The sequence below is a fragment of the Stegostoma tigrinum genome, chromosome 1 (assembly GCF_030684315.1).
Source record: "Stegostoma tigrinum isolate sSteTig4 chromosome 1, sSteTig4.hap1, whole genome shotgun sequence".
In the NCBI taxonomy this organism is placed as follows: Eukaryota; Metazoa; Chordata; class Chondrichthyes; order Orectolobiformes; family Stegostomatidae; genus Stegostoma; species Stegostoma tigrinum.
Window position 1 is genome coordinate 50433997 of NC_081354.1, and position 21627 is coordinate 50455623.

General features: G+C 40.7%; 1 protein-coding gene across 3 annotated transcripts in view; it reads right to left on the reverse strand.

The window, feature by feature from the left end:
- Nucleotides 1-21627, reverse strand: part of lrba (LPS-responsive vesicle trafficking, beach and anchor containing) — an 856602-nt gene that overhangs the window by 79186 nt on the left and 755789 nt on the right. For all 3 annotated transcript variants that reach the window (XM_048526975.2, XM_048526966.2, XM_048526981.1), the window contains one exon: nucleotides 3698-3787. In XM_048526975.2, the coding sequence (XP_048382932.1) occupies nucleotides 3698-3787 (90 nt within the window). The remainder of the gene's footprint in view (nucleotides 1-3697; nucleotides 3788-21627) is intronic.

The window sequence follows — 21627 nt, forward strand, 5'->3', positions numbered from 1 at the left end:
AGCAGTAGGAAACTGAGTATGAATGCATCTACAATGAAGGGGGAATACAAATCTTACAAGTATTCGGGACTGAAGTTCTAAACATCATAAAATGGTTTTTATGAGAGAAAATCTTCAAGTATTTTAAATAAAGAAGAAACTTTATTCAGGGCAGAGAACAGAGTCGTTCACTTTTAAAAATAAAAATGCATAAACAGACTTCTAACATTTTTGAGATATAAAGGGCATTAATTTACATACATTGTAAACAATAAACTAACAGATGAAAAGCGCACTGAAGGTTTGAGTGATGGAAGATAAAAATGATAGATGTTTCAGACAGAGAAGAACCTGAGAATAAATTCAAGGGATCAGTGTAGATGCATAGGTTAAGACTTTAGACAAACATATTGAAACATCTTAAAACATTTTGCACACAATTACAGTCAGTTAAAATGGCAAATTTCTCCAGCTCATAGAAAACTACAACTGGCAAACAGCTACTCTGAAGACATAAACAAGAAATTGGATTCAACTGGATGCTATCGGAAGACAAAGTAAAGGAAGAATCATCACAACCCATACTCTATTGTTAAAGTAGGAATTCGATTTTTGGAGCATAAAGAAAGGCACAAAAATAATGTTGATAATAAGCTTCAGTGACACCCTTCTGTGAGAATGGCTAAAAGCCAATCAATATTATGAGTTAATCCTCCCCAGACACTCATTCAATTAAAGGTGTCAGTAATGCCTCATCTGATGTAGCCTCAATTAAATCCAACTATCTGATTCACTGAAAGCACTAGGGGATAGGCCAACAGAAACCTCGGCAGACAAATATGTATTGTACGTTTGTCTACTAATTACCACACCTGGTATAAATTACCACTGATACACATTGCACAGCACGACACAACCTTGTTTTCTAAAATCTGTGTCTCATTTTGAAAGCTAATTTGCTTGGTGAAACTCAACGAATTTTTATCAGGTGACTTAAACAATAAAGGGAACCTATAATTTCGACAAGAGAAAAGCACTCCATCCTTAGTTATTTTGGTAAAATCTTTAATTCCATTTCAGCATCAAATACAACATGCTTTGTTCCCTTCTCTCCACATTTGCCAGCTATCGGCTGATTTTTCTCTGCTAAGCTGCTCTATTTTTGCACTGTTACATTGTAAAAGAACAGCCAAGAGTTATGTGTTTTGATTTTCCTAAATGACCTCTGGTAGTTTGGATGACGTCAGAAAGTCATAACATGGAATTTGGGCTTGTATTCAACAGCGAGCATGGCACAGCAGACTAATAAATGTGCTTTACCGTCTAGCCCCCTCTTTCATGAAAGGAGAAGGAATTAGGCATTAAGGATAAAGCGTTTAGTATTAATCTGCCAAAACAGTATCATACAAAGCCTACTGAAGTTCCCAGTTATGATTATTATTTGCATGCTTTTGTTCCCCTTAGTGTCCTAAGGTTAGGATGTGGGGAAAATTAACTCATGGTCATTTACATTACCCATGTTTTCAATAACTTAAAACAAAATCACATTTGGCATCACCTATTACATGGGTAGAAGCAAAATTCCTGTACCTGCTGCTGTGTGTGCTCCAAGGTTAAAAACACAGGTGCCACACAAAGTCTAGATTAAACACAAGCTTAATTTAAATCCAATTTCTGTATGCAAATTCCTTTCCACAATGAGGTTGTGACTTGGTCGCCGAGCTGGCTTGTTTTTGTTCAGACGTTTTGTCACCATGCTAGGTGACATCATCAGTGAGGCCTCCAACGAAGTGATAGTGTTCTACTCCGCTTGGAATTTATTCTGTCCGGTCCATCATGGTAAGGAGTGTCATTTCCGGTTTTGTTCTATATGGGTTTGTATATGGGGTCCAATTCTACATGTTTGTTAATTGCATTATAGGTTGAGAACCATGCCTCTATGAATTCCCATGCGTGTCTATATTTGGCTTGGGCTACTGTAGTTATGATGTCCTTATTAAACTGATGGCCTTCATTGTCCAAGTGTACTGATACTAAGGAAAGGCCGTCGGGTCGTTTTGCTGCTGGCTGATATTCATTTGAATTTGGTCAGTGTGGGTTGCTTTCTTGTATACCGATGTTTGGAACTCCTCAAATCATCAATTTCTACAGAAACCACTCCAACTTCCACAAGAAAAACTGTATTAGGACACTATTAAATGGGCCACCACTCACTGCAACACTCCAGAACTACGCAAGAAAGAAGAAGAGCACCTATACAAAATCTTTTCAATGGACGATATCCCCACAACTTCATCCACAGGTGCCTACTAAGTAGACAACAACAGGTCCTAACACACTGGCCACACTGCCCTATATCAAGAACATATCAGAACTGACATTGAGACTCCTAAGACCACTAGGAATCCTGGTCACACACTAGCCCACAGCTACTGTATGACAAACACTCAAGGATTAAAGATCCCATTCCCATAACATGCAGAACCGACATAGTTTACAAAATACCATGCAACAAAATGTATATCAGACAGACAGCAAGGAAACTAGCCATCAGAATACATTGAATACCATCTAGCAGCAAAACAACACAAAGAACTTTCCCTCATATCAGTACACTTGGATAATGAAGGTCATCAGTTTAACTGGGATAACATAACTATTGTAGCCCAAACCAAACATGGACACACACAGGAATTTGTAGAGGCATGGTTCTCAACCCATAATGCAATCAATGAACATATAGTTTGGACCCCTATTTAGAACAATACTGGAAATGACACTACTTACTATAATGGACTGGACAGTATAAATTCAAGTGGAGTAGAACAACACTGCTTCATCACAGGCCTCACTGATGATATTACCGAGCATGGTGACGAAACATCTGAACTCAAACAAACTGGCTCAGCAACCTCGTCCACAACCTGAGCACAAATCTTTGCTAAAACTTTAAATGCTTTCCACAATCCCTGCACACTTTCACCTCTGAAGCCAATGTATGTCTTACACTAGGGAATATGCTTATTAGCAATAGTGGGTCACTGGCATTTTATTCAAGTGCTTGTTCTTGTGTTTGACGACAATTAAGAGACAGTGTATGCAAGCTTAAGGGCACTACAATCAAGCCTTTGTCTGTCCTTCCATAGCATTCCAGCAGGTGTCCCCAGAGGGTGACCACGAGTCAATTTTCACACCTTAGGACATGAAGGGAAACGTTATTGGCTTTACAGTGCTTAGCTAAGGCATGCAAGCATAGATTATACCTGGAACTTCAATAGGCTTTGTTTGATTTTGTACTGGCAGATTTAGTATACTTACCCAGCCAGATGGAGAATTAGGAACAACAACATACTACGTACAAGGTCATTCACAATACATACCAGATAAGTTAAGAAGTGTTGGATGATCTCTAACATTTTATCGCACACTATTCAGCATGTAGTCTATAACAATGTAGTGATTATAAATTGTTGGTGCTTTTGTTAATACAGACGTCTCAGTCAACCAACATCTAATTTAATAAATTACGCAGCAATAGGCCATATCAGAGTTCCTGTTAATATTCTGTAATAATTAGAAAGACATAGAACTGCAAGGCAGCACAAAAGAATTTAGTATGAAGACAGTTGGAGTGCTCTTCACAGTACTCAACAACAATTTGGAATTCGATTTAAGGAGCAGCCAGACATGCCTGGTTACTAGGCCATAATATACTTACCACTTGCATGGCAGAGCTTCTGGGAGGATGTGGCTCTATCAAAAGTTGGGAAGGTGTTTGACCAAAGCTACGAATTTGGGCTTCAACCGCCTGCAGGAAAGACAGAAGCATATGATAAAAGTGCTGATGGTAGACATTAGAAATGAAATGGTCACCCGAAAATGTCGTGCAACACGTCTGGATTACATCATACTGAAAATCAAGGCCGTATGTTCGCTCTGGTTGGGAGCTTGGCACTAACACCTAGGATTATCTCATCACTTAACTGTACATGTTATTTCCACGAAACACTTTTAAAACATTCTCAATCCCACTCCCCCACCCCCCAGCATTTGATAAGAAACAGAAACTAGCAGTTACAGCCATAATTCTGACCTTGCCTTTGTTTTGTCTCTCAGAGTGCACTGCCTCCTGGTTTTGCATTTCTTAGTAAATAAGGGCAGAACTAATCTTAAATATATATTAGCATTTTCTATGCCAGATGGCTGGATTAAATATAGCTGAGAGTGGCAACAGTGAAATACAGATTGGTTCATCAGTTGTGGCTTTCCTGCTCAATAATAAGCACAAGCAAACAAAGGAGCTTTTTTGGTACTCTGTTCAATATCTTCATCTATTCATATTTCCAGTAGTTTACTATATATTTCAAATATGACATTTATTTCCAGGATGTTTTAACCCTTTCAGTCCTGAAAATTATCCTGCCTTTATCAAACTGCTTGCTATTTCTGGCTGGAACATGTGGAACTATTCTTATGTTACAGAAATTACACTAGAGAAAAGTGTTGACTTCAAGAACAGAATTCTGTGAACAAAATAAAACAATTAGAAAATAGCGTGATTCTAATCTTGATCTCGATATACGATTGGAGTATGTAAAATACTTCACCTTAAACTGGACAGTCATTTTACTCACACAGAATAAGCATGCTCTTTCCTAGGTCTGCGTATTTTCTTTTTAAAATGAAGATATGGCAGAAAGAAAAAGGCTAAATCTTACCTTGGAGTTTATGGAGGGGTTTTCTTTGTGAGCCCTGGCCGGTTTTATCGTATTATCTTCCACAAATGTGGTACTCCCCTCATGCTAACTCATAAAAGTAGAAGTACTGGTCATTGCAGGCCCTTCAGGATTCATTGTTCTGGCACCATTTTTAAAGCCCAGCTGTGTGTATGGTCACTCTGGTATTCTCCAGTTGCCTTGCACAGTCTGTTTCATTGTGGCCAATATGTCTGGGAAAAGAGTAATTAGAACCTTGCTTTGCCAACAAGGACCTGGGAGTCCTGCTGGATGGGAAATGTGTGCTGTCACAGGCAATGGAGTGTTCCCTGAAATCTGACTGACGAAGGTCTGAAGGAGCAAGTGGCGAGTTAGAGTAGCCAGGTACTCCCAATCTACTTTCATCTTGGGAATTATTGCCATCTAGTTATCCAGAGAAGGGAGAATAGGAAACTGTACATTAATGAGGTAACACAATGTAATAGTGTGGCGGTTAATGCATGCAAGTAGACATTTTGCTGTTCACTTGTGAGAATCACGCCTTGCCATTCAACACTTGGTTGGAAAATTGGACATTTTGCACTCAATGGCATGCTGCTCCTCACTGCCAATCTGCCATGATTCTTGCAACTTATTCACCAATGCTGAGGTCATCCAGTACCTGAGAGCTTTCGGCTCCATGTCCAGGATGCAAAGTTCTCTGCATGTGCTCAATTTTACTTTGAAGAAAATAAAATTAAGAAATGCTTCTTACCACTTTGGAGGAAGGTATCACTTTCGATTGCCCCCAACAAAATTTATGCAAAGAGTTTACCTTTCTTCAAATATTTGGACATATCTATTTTGAAAAAAAATTGGCTACTGATTAAATTTTACAAATTTATTGAATTTCACCCTATATTGATCATGTTAAGTTGTTAGCTTCAGGAATATAGGCTATTCCTGCTGTGTGATGAAAATAAAGCTGAACTATACCCCATCCCGATGTCCTGCTGACCAATCTGCAGCTTTTGACGTAGCTGCCCATATCATGGTTCCTGACACATTTCTACTGACATCAGATTGTGTGGCAATACACTCACCTGGTTGTGTTCTTATCGATTTAATCACTCTCAATTGCATTCACTTCTCTTCCTGCTTACGTACAATTACTGTGGTCCTCCATAAATCTATCCTTGGCCCCTCTAATTTTTATCGACGTGCTGACACTCAGTAACATCATTGGACAAAGTATCAATTTCCAAATGTGTGCTGATGACACCTGCTCAATTTCACCACCACCTCTGCTGATTTCTCCATTCACTCAATCAGTGCTTCTCAAACTTTTTCTCTCGCTGACTCCATTTCAAGGCTTGAAAATTGTCACAACCCCTTTGTGGTAGAGTAGGAGTACAGTTGTTGCAATGCTCAGTCAGAGCCTTGTTGCCTCAGAGCTCAAAGCCCAAAATTTCAGTTTGCAATGCCGCTAGGAGTCTCATATCCTACTTAGGAAAGCACTGATCTATCCTGACATATCGTACATCCAACACTGCATGTTGGACAAGCAAAGATCTTGTTGGGAGTGTAATTGGAAATGCAAAGCCAAAATCTTTAGTCTGTGTCGCAATACCATGTCCTAGAATCAATATCATGTGGAAACTGTTTAAGGCTTACCCTGATTATTCATAACTTTGCCGTCATATTTGCCTGAAATGGGTTACTGACTACATATCCGTATCATGAGAAAATCACCAATTTCTATGTACATAAACTCTACTTACTCTGCAGCTGTTTCAACTCATTTGCTGCAGCAAACCTTATCCATATCTTTGTTATTTGTGGACTTGATAATTGCTATGCATTCCTGGCTTGTCTCCCATTTTCTATCCTCTGAAATTCTGATGTGATCTCTCCATCCGAATCCACAACAATTTTCATTCACCCATCACTCTTGGCATTGCCAACCTAGAATAACTTCAAATCAGATAACAACTTGATTTGAAAATCGATTCAGAAATAGTAGGAACTGCCGATGCTGCAGAATCTGAGATAACAAGGTGTAGAACTGGATGAACACAGCAGGCCAAGCAGCATCACAGGAGCAGGAAAGCTGACCTTTCGGGTCTGGACCCTTCTTCAGAAATGTAGGAGGGGAATGGATATTGAAATAAAGAGAAGGGGAGGGGGAGGGGGATGGGGAGGTGGATGGAAGATGGATAAAGAAGCAAATAGGTGGAGAGGAGACAGACAGATCAAGGAGGCAGGGATGAAGCCAGTAGAGGTGAGTGCAGGTGGGAAGTTAGGATGGGGGTTGAAGAATGATCAGATTACTTTAAGGCTTGGGGAAAAGTATAAGGAAAATCCAGAACAAAAGTAATAGCTTGGGAAAGGGATATCTTCTATGTGAAGACTGTGGATCATGCCTGAGTAAGCTTGAAACAATGTGTGGGGAGAAAACAAAAACCGTAATACAATTTCATATTTTTACACAAGAAATAATTTGGATACAGTTAAAGTATGGTATTACGAGGGAACGTAATAGGTCAAACAAGTTCAGAGCTCCATGAATGATGAAGATAAGATGATACAGAAAAGGTGAGAAAGTACCAATGTCAGATGGATAACATAATTATAAATCATGATGAATATTGAAAATTCAGAGTGTAAGTGAGAAATGTAGTAAACGTCAAGAGGGAGTACGTGAAGAGACTGGTACGTGACAAAAATGGAAGCCAAAAGACTTTGATAAACATACTGCTAATGAAAGGATGAAAAAAAAGAGAAATGGGTCAAATTAGAAGTCAAAAAATGTTTTGCATGAGGAGAAATGGGACATTTCTGAGGTGTTAAACAAGCAATGTCTTTGCAAATGAAGAATATTCTGCCAAAGTCACAGTGAAAGGAGAGGTAGTTGAAATACTGAATAGGAAAAGAGGTAATAGCTAGCTGGCTGTATTTAAAGTTGAGAAACCAACAGGATCAGATCAAATGCATCTAAGGATACGGAGTGGTAAGGGTGACAAGTGCAAAAGTACTAGCCATATCTTGTAATCTTCCTTAGATACAGGGGTGGAGAGTTACAGTTGTTGCAGCTTTGTTCAAAAATGGTGTATGGGTAAACACAGCAAAAACAGGCTGGTGAGCTTAAACTAAATAATGGGAACGTTTTAACAAATGGTAACTCATAAGAAAATTAAACAGCCACCTGGACAAAAGTGGGTTCATTAAGGAAAGCTAATTCATATTTGTTAAGAGAAAATCATGTTTCACTGACTTGACCTAGTTTTTGGATAAGGTAACAGAGAGGGGTTGATGAAATTTAATGCAGTTGATGTAATGTACCTAGATTTCCAAATACCGTTTGAAGAGATAATAAGTTTGTTATCCAACTTAAACACCGTGGTACAAAAGGGACAGTAGCAGCATGGATACAAATTTGGCCAAATGACAAGAAACAGTAGCGATAGATGGCTACAGACTGGAGTAAGGAATAAAGTGGAATTCCCCACAAGTTAGTGCTAGGACCACTATTTTTCTATCATATTCGTTAATGACCTAGACATGGTTGTACATGGCACAATTTAAAACCTTACAGATGATCCAAAGCTTGGATGTATAGTAAAATAGCCAACAAATGCGGAACTACAAGAAACCATAGACAGTCTAGTGGAATGGCTTGACAAGTCGCACATTAAATTTAAATGGGTGGAAATGGATGAAGTTAGACATTTTGTTAGGAATAATGAAAATGCAGTTAAAAGGTATATTCCTACAAGAACTAGAGGGACCTGAGAGTCAACGAGCAAAATCATGGAAGGTGGCAGGGCAAGTTAAAAACACATTTAATAAAGCATATGAAATCCTTGGCTTTTTAAACAGGGGAATAGAGTATAAAAGCAAAAGTCAAGCAAAACTGTATAAAACATTGGTCTGTGTGTCTAATTCTGGGTATCAGATTTTAATGAGGATGTGAACACGTTAATGACAATGCAGAAAAAAATTATTAGAATAGTTGCCGGGGAGGAGCTTTAATCGTGCAGATAGATGGAAAACGTTGCCACTGTTCTTCTTGCATAGGAGATTTGATAGAGTTATTGAACATCATAAGGGGTGTGGATAGACTAGACAGGGAGAAACTGTTTCTGCAGGTGGGTTGAGAACCAGAAGGTACCAATTTAAAGTGACTGGCAGAAGAAGAATTAGCGACACAACAAAAACCTTTCGATGCTGCAAGTGGTTAGTATCTGGAATGCAGTGCTTGAAAGTAGTGTGATGCAAGTAAACCCAATTGTGGCTTTGTAAAAAGAATTTGATAATTACCAGAGGAGAAGTATTTGCAGGTGGATATGTAAAAGGCAGGAGAATGAAACAAGGTGAGTTGCCCTTGTGGACAGCCAGCACAGTCATGACAGGCCAAACAGCCTTCACCTAAGCTGTAACTATTCCATAGCTCAATAATTCTATAATACTACTGTGAACTTCCCAGGAATGCCTTACTTTGCAAAAAGAAGCCATATATATTAATTTTGTTGCAGTTGGTATCCCTAAAATTGCCATGATCTTTTGTTATCTTGAACCATTAAAGAAAAAGTAACATTGCTTCTGTATCTTTTATTTGTGGAGAAGGTGAAAGTCACTGTATTCATAAACTGTCAACTCTATAAATATGACATAGTTACTAAACTGCCACAGCAACAAACAGCGTGGAAAAGTATAGGCAGCAAAATGATAAATTTTGCTTCATCTCAGTCTCTGCATCAAATTTAATAGTGCAATTTTCTTTGTTTAAAGAGGATGCAGTATTAGAAGTATTGTAGAAAATTCTTTTGTCCCTTGTGCTGCTAAACTCATTGACTAGTTAGAACCTACCTCACATTGAGAAACATGGTATAATTCAGAAGCCTTTCTGGAGATCATCTCATGCACTATACTGTCTGGACTAGGCACAGTAGTAAACAAATTAAAGACCACCTTAATGGTCAACAATTCTGTTGTCTGGACAGGTTTGGCTATAGGTACAGCAATCCTCTGCTGAATCTCAAATTAGGGGGAGTAGATTTAGGATTGAATTGAGAAGGAACGTCCTCACCCAAAGGGTTGTGAATCTCTGGAATTACCTGCCTAGTGAAGGAGCTGAGACTTCGTCAAGAATGTTTTTAAAGCTAAGATACATAATTCCTTTGAACAGTAAAGAAATTGAGGGTTATGGTGAGCAGGTATGTAAGTGGAACTCAGGCCACACACATCAGCCGTAATCTTACTGAACAGTGCAGCAGGCTCGAAGAGCCAGATGGTCTACTCCTGCTCCTGGTTCTTATGTTCTTGTACATCTTTGCTACATTCAATGCGACTGCCTTGCTCATAAACCAAGGACAGGTAGAAGGAAGGAGCTGGCTTCAGCACTGTGGAATGCTTCAAGTAGTCTGACCATTCTGTGTCACTTGTCCTTTGTAGAAAAAAACTGCAAAGAAACATACGTATGACCACAAGCTCATTAGAAAGTGATAAGCACATAGCTTGAAACCCTGTGGAAAATGAAGAGGGTGGATCCTGTTGCATGGTTCTTTCAGCAGACTGTCAAGTCATTTAATAGAATGTCTCATCACCAGAACTTTCTAACAAGCACCAAGATGTTGCTTGACTGGTGGTGAGAAGGACAATGCCTGACAGATCCTTCATGCATGCGCAGTCTGTGAGCTACTGGACGCTGCCCTCAAAGCATTTACTGGCAAGCAGATTGTCATACATCCCCTGCTGGAATGAGACTTTGTAAAGAAGGTCTGGAGAGAGATGCAGAGATAATGGGAACTGCAGATGCTGGAGAATCCGAGATAACAAAGTGTGGAGCTGGATAAACACAGCAGGCCAAGCAGCATCTCAGGAGCACCTTTTTCTGATGAAGGGTCTCGACCCAAAACGTCAGCTTTTGTGCTCCTAAGACACTGCTTGGCCTGCTGTGTTCATCCAGCTCCGCACTTTGTTATCCTGGAGAGAAATGCAGCAGTTTTTGCCGGGGATCGTTCCATCATGCAGGACTCTGTGCTCTATGGGTTGTCGTCCAGGATGCACATTGAGGCAAACATCAGGTGTGCCTGGAGGATCATCAACTTGGTGAAAAACACTCTTTGGTCTGCCTGAAACTTGTCGGTCTTCCAGTGCAAAGAGTTGAGCTCGATCAAGTATTGCAGACTGGCACATTCCAAGGTTCAGGGCTACGTGCTGAGGGATGCTGTAAAGCTTGGGATAGCTGTCACAAGGCACAAAAGGAAAAGGCCACTTTCTAAGGTGTTTCTGCTGAAGTACAATGGAGATCCAGTCTGTTATCAGACCCTCTCAGTGACTCTATGTATATAAATATAGTCCTGTAAACGTACAAAATGCCTTGGATTTTTTGGAACTGCAGGAAATGTCAAATTCCAGTGTTTGTTTCAGGAACAAAAATAGGTCTGGCAGTACCTGTGAAGAAAAAAAAAATCAGTTAACATTTCAGGTCCAGTAACCCTTCCTCAGAACTCAAATCTGAGAAAGGGTCACCAGCGCTGAAACGTTAACTCCGATTTTTTTCTTCACAGATATTGCCAGACCTATTGAGCTTTTACAGCAACTTCTGTTTTTGTTCCTGATTTACAGCATGCTCAATTTTTTTTGTTTTTATTTAATGTTTGTTTGTCCTGAACTGAACTGCTTCAGAACTATGTACATAAAAATTATTTATGAATGAAAAATACTTCTGTAAAAAAATTGCTGCATTGTTCTTATACCTTTTTCTGTAACAAGGATCTGTAACATTTCAAGATGCTTTTGCAACCTTAATGGGAATTTAAATAGTTGCCTTTCATATTAAGAAAATGCCTTTCCTGTTGCAACTGGATTGAAGCTCCCATGAGGAATGTCAAAATTCAACTATATTTTCTGCAAAATCTGTATGGAACTGTTTCATACTTGTATTTACTTATTGATATTTTATGAATATAGTATTGTACAAAAGGGATCGGTGCAGGGACCACTTTTGTTTGTTATTCATATAAATTATTTAAATGAGAATATAGAAGGTATAGCTGGTAAGTTTGCAAATGACACTAAGATTGATAGTATTGTGGACAGTGAAGAAAAGTTACCTAAGATTACAAAGAAATTTTGATTAATTGGGTCAATGTGTTGAAGATTGACAGATGGAGTTTAATTTGGATAAATGCCAGGTATTGCATTTTGGTAAAACAAACAAGGGCAGGTCTTGGACAATTAACGTTAGGGCCCTGGATAGTGTTGTAGAACTGAGAGATCTAAGGGTTCAGGTGCATAATTCTTTAACATGTGCATCAAAGACAGGGTGGTTAAGAAAGAGTTGAACATGCTTGCCTTCATCGCACAGACCTTCGAGTATAGGAATTGGGACATTATGTTGAAGTTGTACAGGACATTGCTGAGGCTGCTTCTCGAATACTGTGTCCAGTTCTGGTTGCAATGTTAGAGGTAAGATATTATTAAGCTGGGGAAAATTCTGAAAAGATTTACCAGGATGTTGCTGGGAATGGAAGGTTTGAGTTTTAAGGAGAGGCTAGGACTTTTTCATTGGAGCATAGAAGGTTGAGGGGTGATCTTACAGAAGTCTATAAAATCATGAGGTGTAGAGGTGAGATAAATGGCAGGTGTTTTTTCCCTAGGGTGGGCGATTCCGAGACCTGGAGATATATTTTTAAGGTGAGAGGAGAAAGATTTTAAAAAGAAATGAGGAGCAAATTTTTTTAAACAGAGAGTGGTTTGTATGTGGAATGAACTTCCAGAAGAAATGGTGGACGTGGGTACAGTTACAACGTTTAAAAAAACATTTGGGTAAGTACAGGTATAGGAAACCTTTGGCAGGATATGGGTCAAGCTTAGGAACCTGGGACTAGTTTAGTTTAGGTTTAATGGTCAGCATAGACAGTTTGAAGTGAAGGGTCTGTTTCCAAACTATAGGACTCTGTGTTTCTGTATTTTCTAACCATTAAGGTCCCACATTCTCAACCTCATCCCTCAGATGAGGGGAAGCAACCCTCAGATTCAACCACCACAAGTAATCTCTCCAAGATAGAGCAGCGGTATGGTCCTCAGGAACTATGGTGGCTTTCCCCTTGCTTTACCTTATTTTTGCAGTGAAAAACACCTTGATATTGTACCCTATGCTGCTATTAATATAGCCTAGGATACTGTATGTTTTATTAACTACTCGCTTATTTTGGTTTTCCTCTTATTTTTGTTTCTGTATGTATTTTGACATTGAATTAAATATTCTAATGTGTCCCTATACACCTGCATTCCGCATGCAGATGGCCTCAAGGCCCTCCGCTTCTTCCTGTCCTGCAGGCCCGACCAGTCCCCCTCCATCGACACCCTCATCCGCCTAGCCGAACTCGTCCTCACCCTCAACAACTTCTCTTTCGATTCCTCCCACTTCCTACAGACTAAGGGGGTGGCCATGGGCACCCGCATGGGCCCCAGCTATGCCTGCCTCTTTGTAGGTTACGTGGAACAGTCCCTCTTCTGCACCTACACAGGCCCCAAACTCCACCTCTTCCTTCCTTACATTGATGACTGTATCGGCGCCTCCTCTTGCTCCCCAGAGGAGCTCGAACAGTTCATCCACTTCACCAACACCTTCCACCCCAACCTTCAGTTCACCTGGGTCATCTCCAGCACATCCCTCACCTTCCTGGATCTCTCAGTCTCCATCTCAGGCAACCAGCTTGTAACTGATGTCCATTTCAAGCCCACCGACTCCCACAGCTACCTAGAATACACCTCCTCCCATCCACCCTCCTGCAAAAATTCCATCCCCTATTCCCAATTCCTCCGCCTCCGCCCCCGTGATGAGGCATTCCACTCCCGCACATCCCAGATGTCCAAGTTCTTCAAGGACCGCAACTTTCCCCCCACAGTGGTTGAGAATGCCCTTGACCGCGTCTCCCTCATTTCCCGCAACACATCCCTCACACCCCGGCCCTGCCACAACCGCCCAAAGAGGATCCCCCTCGTTCTCACACACCAACACACCAACCTCTGGATACAACGCATCATCCTCCGACACTTCCGCCATCTACAATCCGACCCCACCACCCAAGACATTTTTCCATCCCCACCCCTGTCTGCTTTCCGGAGAGACCACTCTCTCCGTGACTCCCTTGTTCGCTCCACACTCCCCTCCAACCCCACCACACCCGGCACCTTCCCCTGCAACCGCAGGAAATGCTACACTTGCCCCCACACCTCCTCCCTCACCCCTATCCCAGGCCCCAAGATGACTTTCCACATTAAGCAGAGGTTCACCTGCACATCTGCCAATGTGGTATACTGCATCCACTGTACCCGATGTGGCTTCCTCTACATTGGGGAAACCAAGCGGAGGCTTGGGGACCGCTTTGCAGAACACCTCCGCTCGGTTCGCAATAAACAACTGCACCTCCCAGTCGCAAACCATTTCCACTCACCCTCCCATTCTTTAGATGACATGTCCATCATGGGCCTCTTGCAGTGCCACAATGATGCCACCTGAAGGTTGCAGGGACAGCAACTCATATTCCGCTTGGGAACCCTGCAGCCCAATGGTATCAATGTGGACTTCACCAGCTTCAAAATCTCCCCTTCCCCCACCGCATCCCAAAACCAGCCCAGTTCATCCCCTCCCCCCACTGCACCACACAACCAGCCCAGCTCTTCCCCTCCACCCACTGCATCCCAAAACCAGTCCAACCTGTCTCTGCCTCCCTAACCTGTTCTTCCTCTCACCCATCCCTTCCTCCCACCCCAAGCCGCACTTCCATCTCCTACCTACTAACCTCATCCCACCTCCTTGACCTGTCCGTCTTCACTGGACTGACCTATCCCCTCCCTACCTCCCCACCTATACTCTCCTCTCCACCTATCTTCTTTTGTCTCCATCTTCGGTCCGCCTCCCCCCTCTCCCTATTTATTCCAGAACGCTCACCCCATCCCCCTCTCTGATGAAGGGTCTAGGCCCGAAACGTCAGCTTTTGTGCTCCTGAGATGCTGCTGGGCCTGCTGTGTTCATCCAGCCTCACATTTTATTATCTTGGATTCTCCAGCATCTGCAGTTCCCATTATCACTTTTAATGTGCACCTCCTGGTCTCAACGCATTTCTAAGTAAGGATTCTTCAATTTTATTGTTTAAGGAAAGACAGTTAATTTCCCTGTTTCACAAAGAACACACACGCTCTGTAAAGAGTACCGCGTTGTTTTGGATTTGTAATCTTCCAGTGGAAAATCTACGGGCAACTGTACGTGTAAAAGAATGATGAACTATTTTTTTGGTGCTGACCGCAAATGTAGTCCAAAATATTTTGACAACCTCTTTCTCTCTCTTCAAAGATTACTTTATAATGTTCCTCTTTGACCACTCTTTTGTTCAATTTCTGACCCTCTGCCTTCCAGCCCTCTTGCCTTTTGCTTTGTTGCTTGTGACTGTTCACCACCCTATATAATTAATTTATGTGAAATTAAAGACATCTATATTTAAAATTCATAGCAAGAGTATAGATGAAAAAATGAATGACAAAAACAGACGTAAATAAACAAAACACCTTTCTCCTCGAACCAGTGTCTTGCATCATTTAATATACTAAATGTTGAGTAGTTCAAATTAATACACTGTCCTTTCTTCATACCACTTCTTAAAATTTCAAGATTTTTATTTTTATTGCTGTAATGTTTTGCTAGCTGAAGACTAATGAATCATTACTTGTAGACTACTAGGACAAACACATGCTTCAAAAATAAACAGAAGTTTTTAAAATGTACATTTGACACCATTTGAGGTTCCTGTTTGTGGGAAACTTTCATTTAAAGTAAAAAATGCTAAAGTACACAAGATCTGTAAAATATAGCTGACTATAAATTAATTTATGATAAACAATGAAATAAACTCCCATATGCACAGAGTTCACAAATCAAATCTGTTAATAAAAAAATCCCACAATAAATAATTATCCAATTAACCATGTAATTTAAAACACCAGGCAATTTGATGATAGCACAATATTTTGCATAATCACTTTTGTACAAAGTAGATTTCATCAAGTACCTTGTGTTTTTTGGATTAGATTGAACTGTAGATAAACAACTGAATGGATTGTTATGTTAAGATTTGCCGATTGGCTACTTTAATTCAATTTATACAGCTCCTGATTCAAGCAGAAACATTTCTTGGCAATAAATGAGGTGATCAAAACACAATTAACTGCCAATTTTGGGTAATTAACAACAAGTAGAGCAGATCTAAGTTCCGTAGTTCAGCTACATCCAATTGCACATAGTGGTGGACAATTCAACAACAGAAAAATGAGACTCCACAAATATCCTCATCTTCAATGATGGGTGAGCCAAGCACCAACATTCCTTCTAAGCTGCATGGCCAGCAGTTGCTGGGAGTTATGCCCCACCATCAGACTTTGCCAGCCTGGTCCAAGATTGCCACCTGGGTCATTATGGTCTCAGCCTTCTGGAAGAATGCCCAGCAAGGAAGAAGGCGGCCTATGACCTTATCTGTTTGACCAGGGTAAGTGCCACCATCTAGTCTCTGCTACCTCACATGACTCTACCTCTGCTACTACATCCACCTCCCTCAAAGGCTCATGCTTTACCTCTCTCTCTGTTATTTGCAACATCTTCCCTTGTTCACTTTCACCCACCTTTCCAGCCTTCTAACCCTGTATGGCTTCTGTGCTGCCTACTCCCACACTTGGGACATCTCACCAACTTTCCACCCCAGCACCAGTGCCTGCACTAACAGCTGTGCCACCCACTTTGGTCTTACTTAATCCTTCCTTTTTTCTCATTCTAGGAGAAAACAGCCCACAAATAGGATAGAAAAAGCTAAGATAAGTGATAGACAGTTCAATGTTTGTCTCCAGTCCCCTTTTTGAGAGAGGATCCTAACCTGACCACCCTGAGTATCCGAGGCTCTGGACATATCAGAGGCTGTTCTTGACTTACTGTACTGGTACCCCTGACTGAAGTCTGCCTCTATTGACTTGACTGAAGACTGTTTTCAATTATGACAAGCTTCCTGGCTTTGTGTCTGCACTAAACAGTAAGGCAAGACAGAAGTAATATCAACCTGATAGTTCTGATGATGGGATGACGCAAAATAGGAATGACAGGGGCACCCAGTCAAGCTCAAGGGGGTGAGTACTAAGACAGCAAGCAACCAGCCCTGAGATTCAGCCTGGTCCATTCCACGAGGTGGATGCCTGTCTATGTACATAAAGCATTCTTAAATCAGAATTTCAATGCTTGTTGTCAGTCAGTGGTGAAGAACAGCTTTACAGTGCATCAGCATCCTACATGTGAGGTGGCAAAGGTCCTGAGAGGCAGGCAGGTGTCAGATGCAAGCATCCAGCAAGTGTTTTGGAGTGCACCATGAGATGTTGTTCCTTGGTGTCCAAGATAGAAGTCTGGAGGAACAAGCAGCAAGATAAGTTGCCGTGTATCTGCTTTGAGTTTCAATTTGGGAATTGTTGACATCTAGTTTTCTCGTTCTGGGTAGTAGGATAGGAAGCTGCATATTGCTCAGGTGATTTTTGCCATCAATGAGGCTGACAACAGCAACATTACATATTAATAAGTATTGCACTGTTACCTTGTGAGAAACTAGTCTTGATACACAATTTGTAAATGGAAAGATTGGTTCCTGACATTGAAAAAGCCTCAGTTGACATCAAGATTTCCGCCATTGTCCATGTTATTCAAACCTCTTTAAAATGCCACCTCCAGTTTGGACTCTGCAAGGGCCTCATAGTTCCTGACCATACAAATGCCTTCACCCAAACAAATAAAAAAGAGCTGAAATCAAGAGATGAATGAATGCCTATGGCATCGTGGCAACAGTTGATAAGGTACAGCAGTAAGGAGTCTGAGCAAAAGTGAACTTGGTGGGAACTGGCGAAAATCTCTCCATTAGTTGCAGTGACACCAAGCACAAAGGAAGATGGTTGTAGCTGTTGGCGGTCATTCATCATAGGCATAAGAATGTAAGAAATAGGAGCAGGAGTCGTCCATCTGGCCCATCAAGCCTTCTCTGCCATTCAATAACTCATAAATGATCTTTTTCTGGACTCAACTCCACTTACCCACCTGCTCACTGTAACCCTGAATTCCTTTATTGTTCAAAAATCTATCTATCTTTGCCTTAAAAACATTCAATGAGGTGGCCTCACCTGCTTCACTGGGCAGGCAATTCCACAGATTCACAACCATTTGGGTGAGGAAGCTCCTCTTCAACTCAGTCCTAAACCCGCTGCCTCTGATTTTGAGGTTATGCCCCCTAGTTCTAGTTTCACCCCTCAGTGGAAGCAATGTCCTTTCTTCTATCTTATCTATTCCCTTCATAATTTTATATATTTCTGTAAGATACCCCCTCATTCTTCTGATTTGTAATGAGTATTGTCCCAGTCTACTCAATCTCTCCTCATAAGCCAATCCTCTCAACTCCAGAATCAACTCAGGGAATCTCCTCTGCACCCGCTCCAGTGCCAGAGGATCCCTTCTCATGTAAGGAGACTCAAATTGTACACAGTACTTCAGGTGTGGCCTCATCAGCACCCGATACAGTCGCAGCACAACTTTCTTAATTTTTAACTCCATCCCTGTAGCAATGAAGGACAATATTCCATTTGCTTAATTATCTACAGACCAACGTTTTTCTGACTGTTGCACAAGGACACCCAAGGCCCAGGGCATCACTACAGAAGTTATTCAGGGTTGTGTTCTAGGTCCAAATATCTCAGAAGCTTCATGAATGGCTTCTCCTCCATCATAAAGTCATTTACATATAACTGCCAAATGTTCAGCAACATTTGCAACTCTTCATACACTGAAGCAACTCAAGACCACAAGAAGCAAGACCTGGACAATGTTCAGGTTTAGGCTGATTAGTGGCAAGCAACATTTATACCACACAAGTGCCAAGCAATGCCCATCTTCACCAAGTGAGGGTCTAAGATCTTGCCTTGAAATTCAATGGTATTTCCATTGTTAAAACACTAACAACGTCCTGGGGGTTACCATTCACCAAAAACTGAATTGGACCACCTACACGAACAGGTAAAGGTGAGGAAACCTGCAGTTACTAACTTATTTCCTGTTGGCCTATTGCATGTCAACTATCTACAAGGTACATGTCAGGAGTGTGAAGGAATTCGCTCTACTTATCTTGCTGGATATAACTCCTAAAACACTCAAGAAGCTTTATACCATCTAGGCATAAAGATTATCATCACATCCACCACCTTCAATATTCATTCCCTTCACCAATGACGCATAATGGCAGCAATGTGTATCACTTAGAATACTGTGCAATGGTTGCACTGCAAGAATTCACCAAGTTTCCGTTGATAGCGCCTTCCATCCCCCAACTTCTACCATCTACAGGATAAGATCAACTGATAGATAGGAACACCACACCCTGCAAGTTCCCTTCCAGGTGACACACTGTCACCAAGTCTGTACCAGCAAAACTATGTGAAATTTACACAAGTACCACTTTCCAGCCCCTGGCCCATAGCCTTGGATGTTGTGGTGTTTCAAGTGCTCATTCAAGTACTTTTAAAAACTGTGAGCTTACCTGCCTCTTCTACCTTCCCAGCCAGTGTATTCCATACACCCCGCCACACTCTGGATGAAAGGCTTTTCCTCAACTTTGCTCTAAACTTCCAGCCTTTGACATTAAAAGGTGTAAACCACACTGCAGCCACCCCCACCATTACTGAACCTTCAATCAAGGGGAACAGCTGCTTTCTATCCACCCTGCCTATGTCCTTCATAACCTTATACACCTCAACCATGTTCCTCCCCCCTCAACCTTTCCTGCTCCTAGGGAAAAAAAAACTAAGGTTTTCTAGCTTTTCTTCATAGCTAAAGTGCTCCATCTCAGGCAACACCCTTATGAGTATCCTCTGCACTGTTCCAGTGCAATCACATTGTTCCTACAATGTGGTGATCAGAACTGCACATTACACCAGTTGAGGCGTAACCAAAGTTCAATACAGATCCAAAATAATGTCCCTGCTCCTTTAATCTATGCCTCGACTGACAAAAGCAAACTTTCTTAACTACCTCATTAATCTATCCTCTTCTTTCAGAGATCTATGGACAAGCACCTCAAGAACCCCCTATTCCCATCAACTTCCCAGTGTCCCACCATTCATTGACTACTCCCTTGACTTGTTACTTCTTCCAAAGTCACAATTATCAGGGTTAATTTCCATCTACCACTTATTTGCCATCTGACCAATCTGTTTAGATCCTTCTATAACCTAAGACCTTATTTCTCACTGTCAACCACCTGGCCAATCTTTGTGTCATCCGCAAAATTACTTATCATTGTCCCCATATTAATTTATATTGGTTATATATGTATATCTTGAACAATAAGAGACCCAGCACTGATCACGGTGTTACACCACTGGATACTAGCCTTCAGTCACACATACAGCTGTCTACCACCGCTCTCCGTCTTCTGCCACTAAGTCAGTTTAGAATCCAAATTGCAAAGTTACATTTGATGCCACTTGCTTTTATCTTCGTTATCAGTTTCCCACGTGAAACCTTGTCTAAGGCCTTGATGAAATTAAACTACATCAACTGCAGTACCCTCATCTCCATGTTGATCACCTCCTCAAAAGATTAGGCATGACCACCCTCTGACAAAGCCCGAGTTGGAACAATATCATCATTCTTTGGCTGTCACTGCGTCAATGTTCTTCGGTTTATCTTCTCATAGTATTCCTAGGGCCCTAAGGATTGGAGTAATAAACTTTGACATTCTAAATACCATAAGGACTGCAAAAATTCAAGAATGAGACTCATCATCAACTTCGAGGCAAATTATAAATGGGCAATAAAAAACGGTCTAGCCAGTGATACCCACAACTCATGAGTGAAGATTTGAAAAGTTAAACCTCTTGTATCTGTTACTATTGAAAACAGTTCAAAAAATTCAGGCTATTAAACTTTAAATAGATGATAGAAACTGTACCAACTACTATGAAGTGACACTTAAGTTGTCACTTTATCTTCTACACCTCCATTTTTATCTTTCCAAATGTAAACCCACTCCAGCATTAATTATTCTGAGATAGCTTGAGGAGAAATAAACAGTACTGTGGTTTCAGCACCTTCAGAGATTTTGCTTGTTAGAAGCATTGTACAAACATATGGCAGTGCTGTTTGATTCTCAATCTACAGTAGTTGCAGTCATGACAAAGTCTCTATTTAGTGAATTATAACTGCATGCTAAAAAAATCCTGTTTAATTGGATCCCAACTAATATGCCTATTATAATCAACCATTTTGTTCTTCTGGACTGTCAACTTGTAGAACATAATTTAATATAAATCGCCATTGTTCAAAAATCCACATTATTCTATGGTAAACATTTTGCTTGTAAATATACTTATGTTAAGTGCATTTAATAAGAGAGCTCATTTTTTTGATTGGAATGTCATTGCTCCATAAAAGGAACAGGGTAAAGAGAATGACACATGGTAGGTTAATTAGGTTGTGATCCTTAAAATTAAAAATTCATATTTTCCAATTTAAAAATCTTCTGCAGTGAATCCATCAACATAGGGTAAGAAAACATTCATGGTATTGTGAAAAGAGTGTGATCATTCAACAGCAGATTCAAAACTAATTAGTATTGTTAATAAATGAGAATGAGAAAATTGGATTGGTCTATATCTAATTAATAATAATTACTGAGCTCTAGGCAAACGAAGAGTGTTTGTTGAGAGTAACAGTGGTATAAATGTTTGACAGATTATATTTAAAAATAAAGCTAATAATATTACCATAAGAGCACTCCTCTTGACAAAGTATAGGTGTATTGTCAAACAAACGAACTCCCTCTGGCCTGACCATTATTAGTGCTACTCTATAAAAGCTAATTCTTGTGGCTGC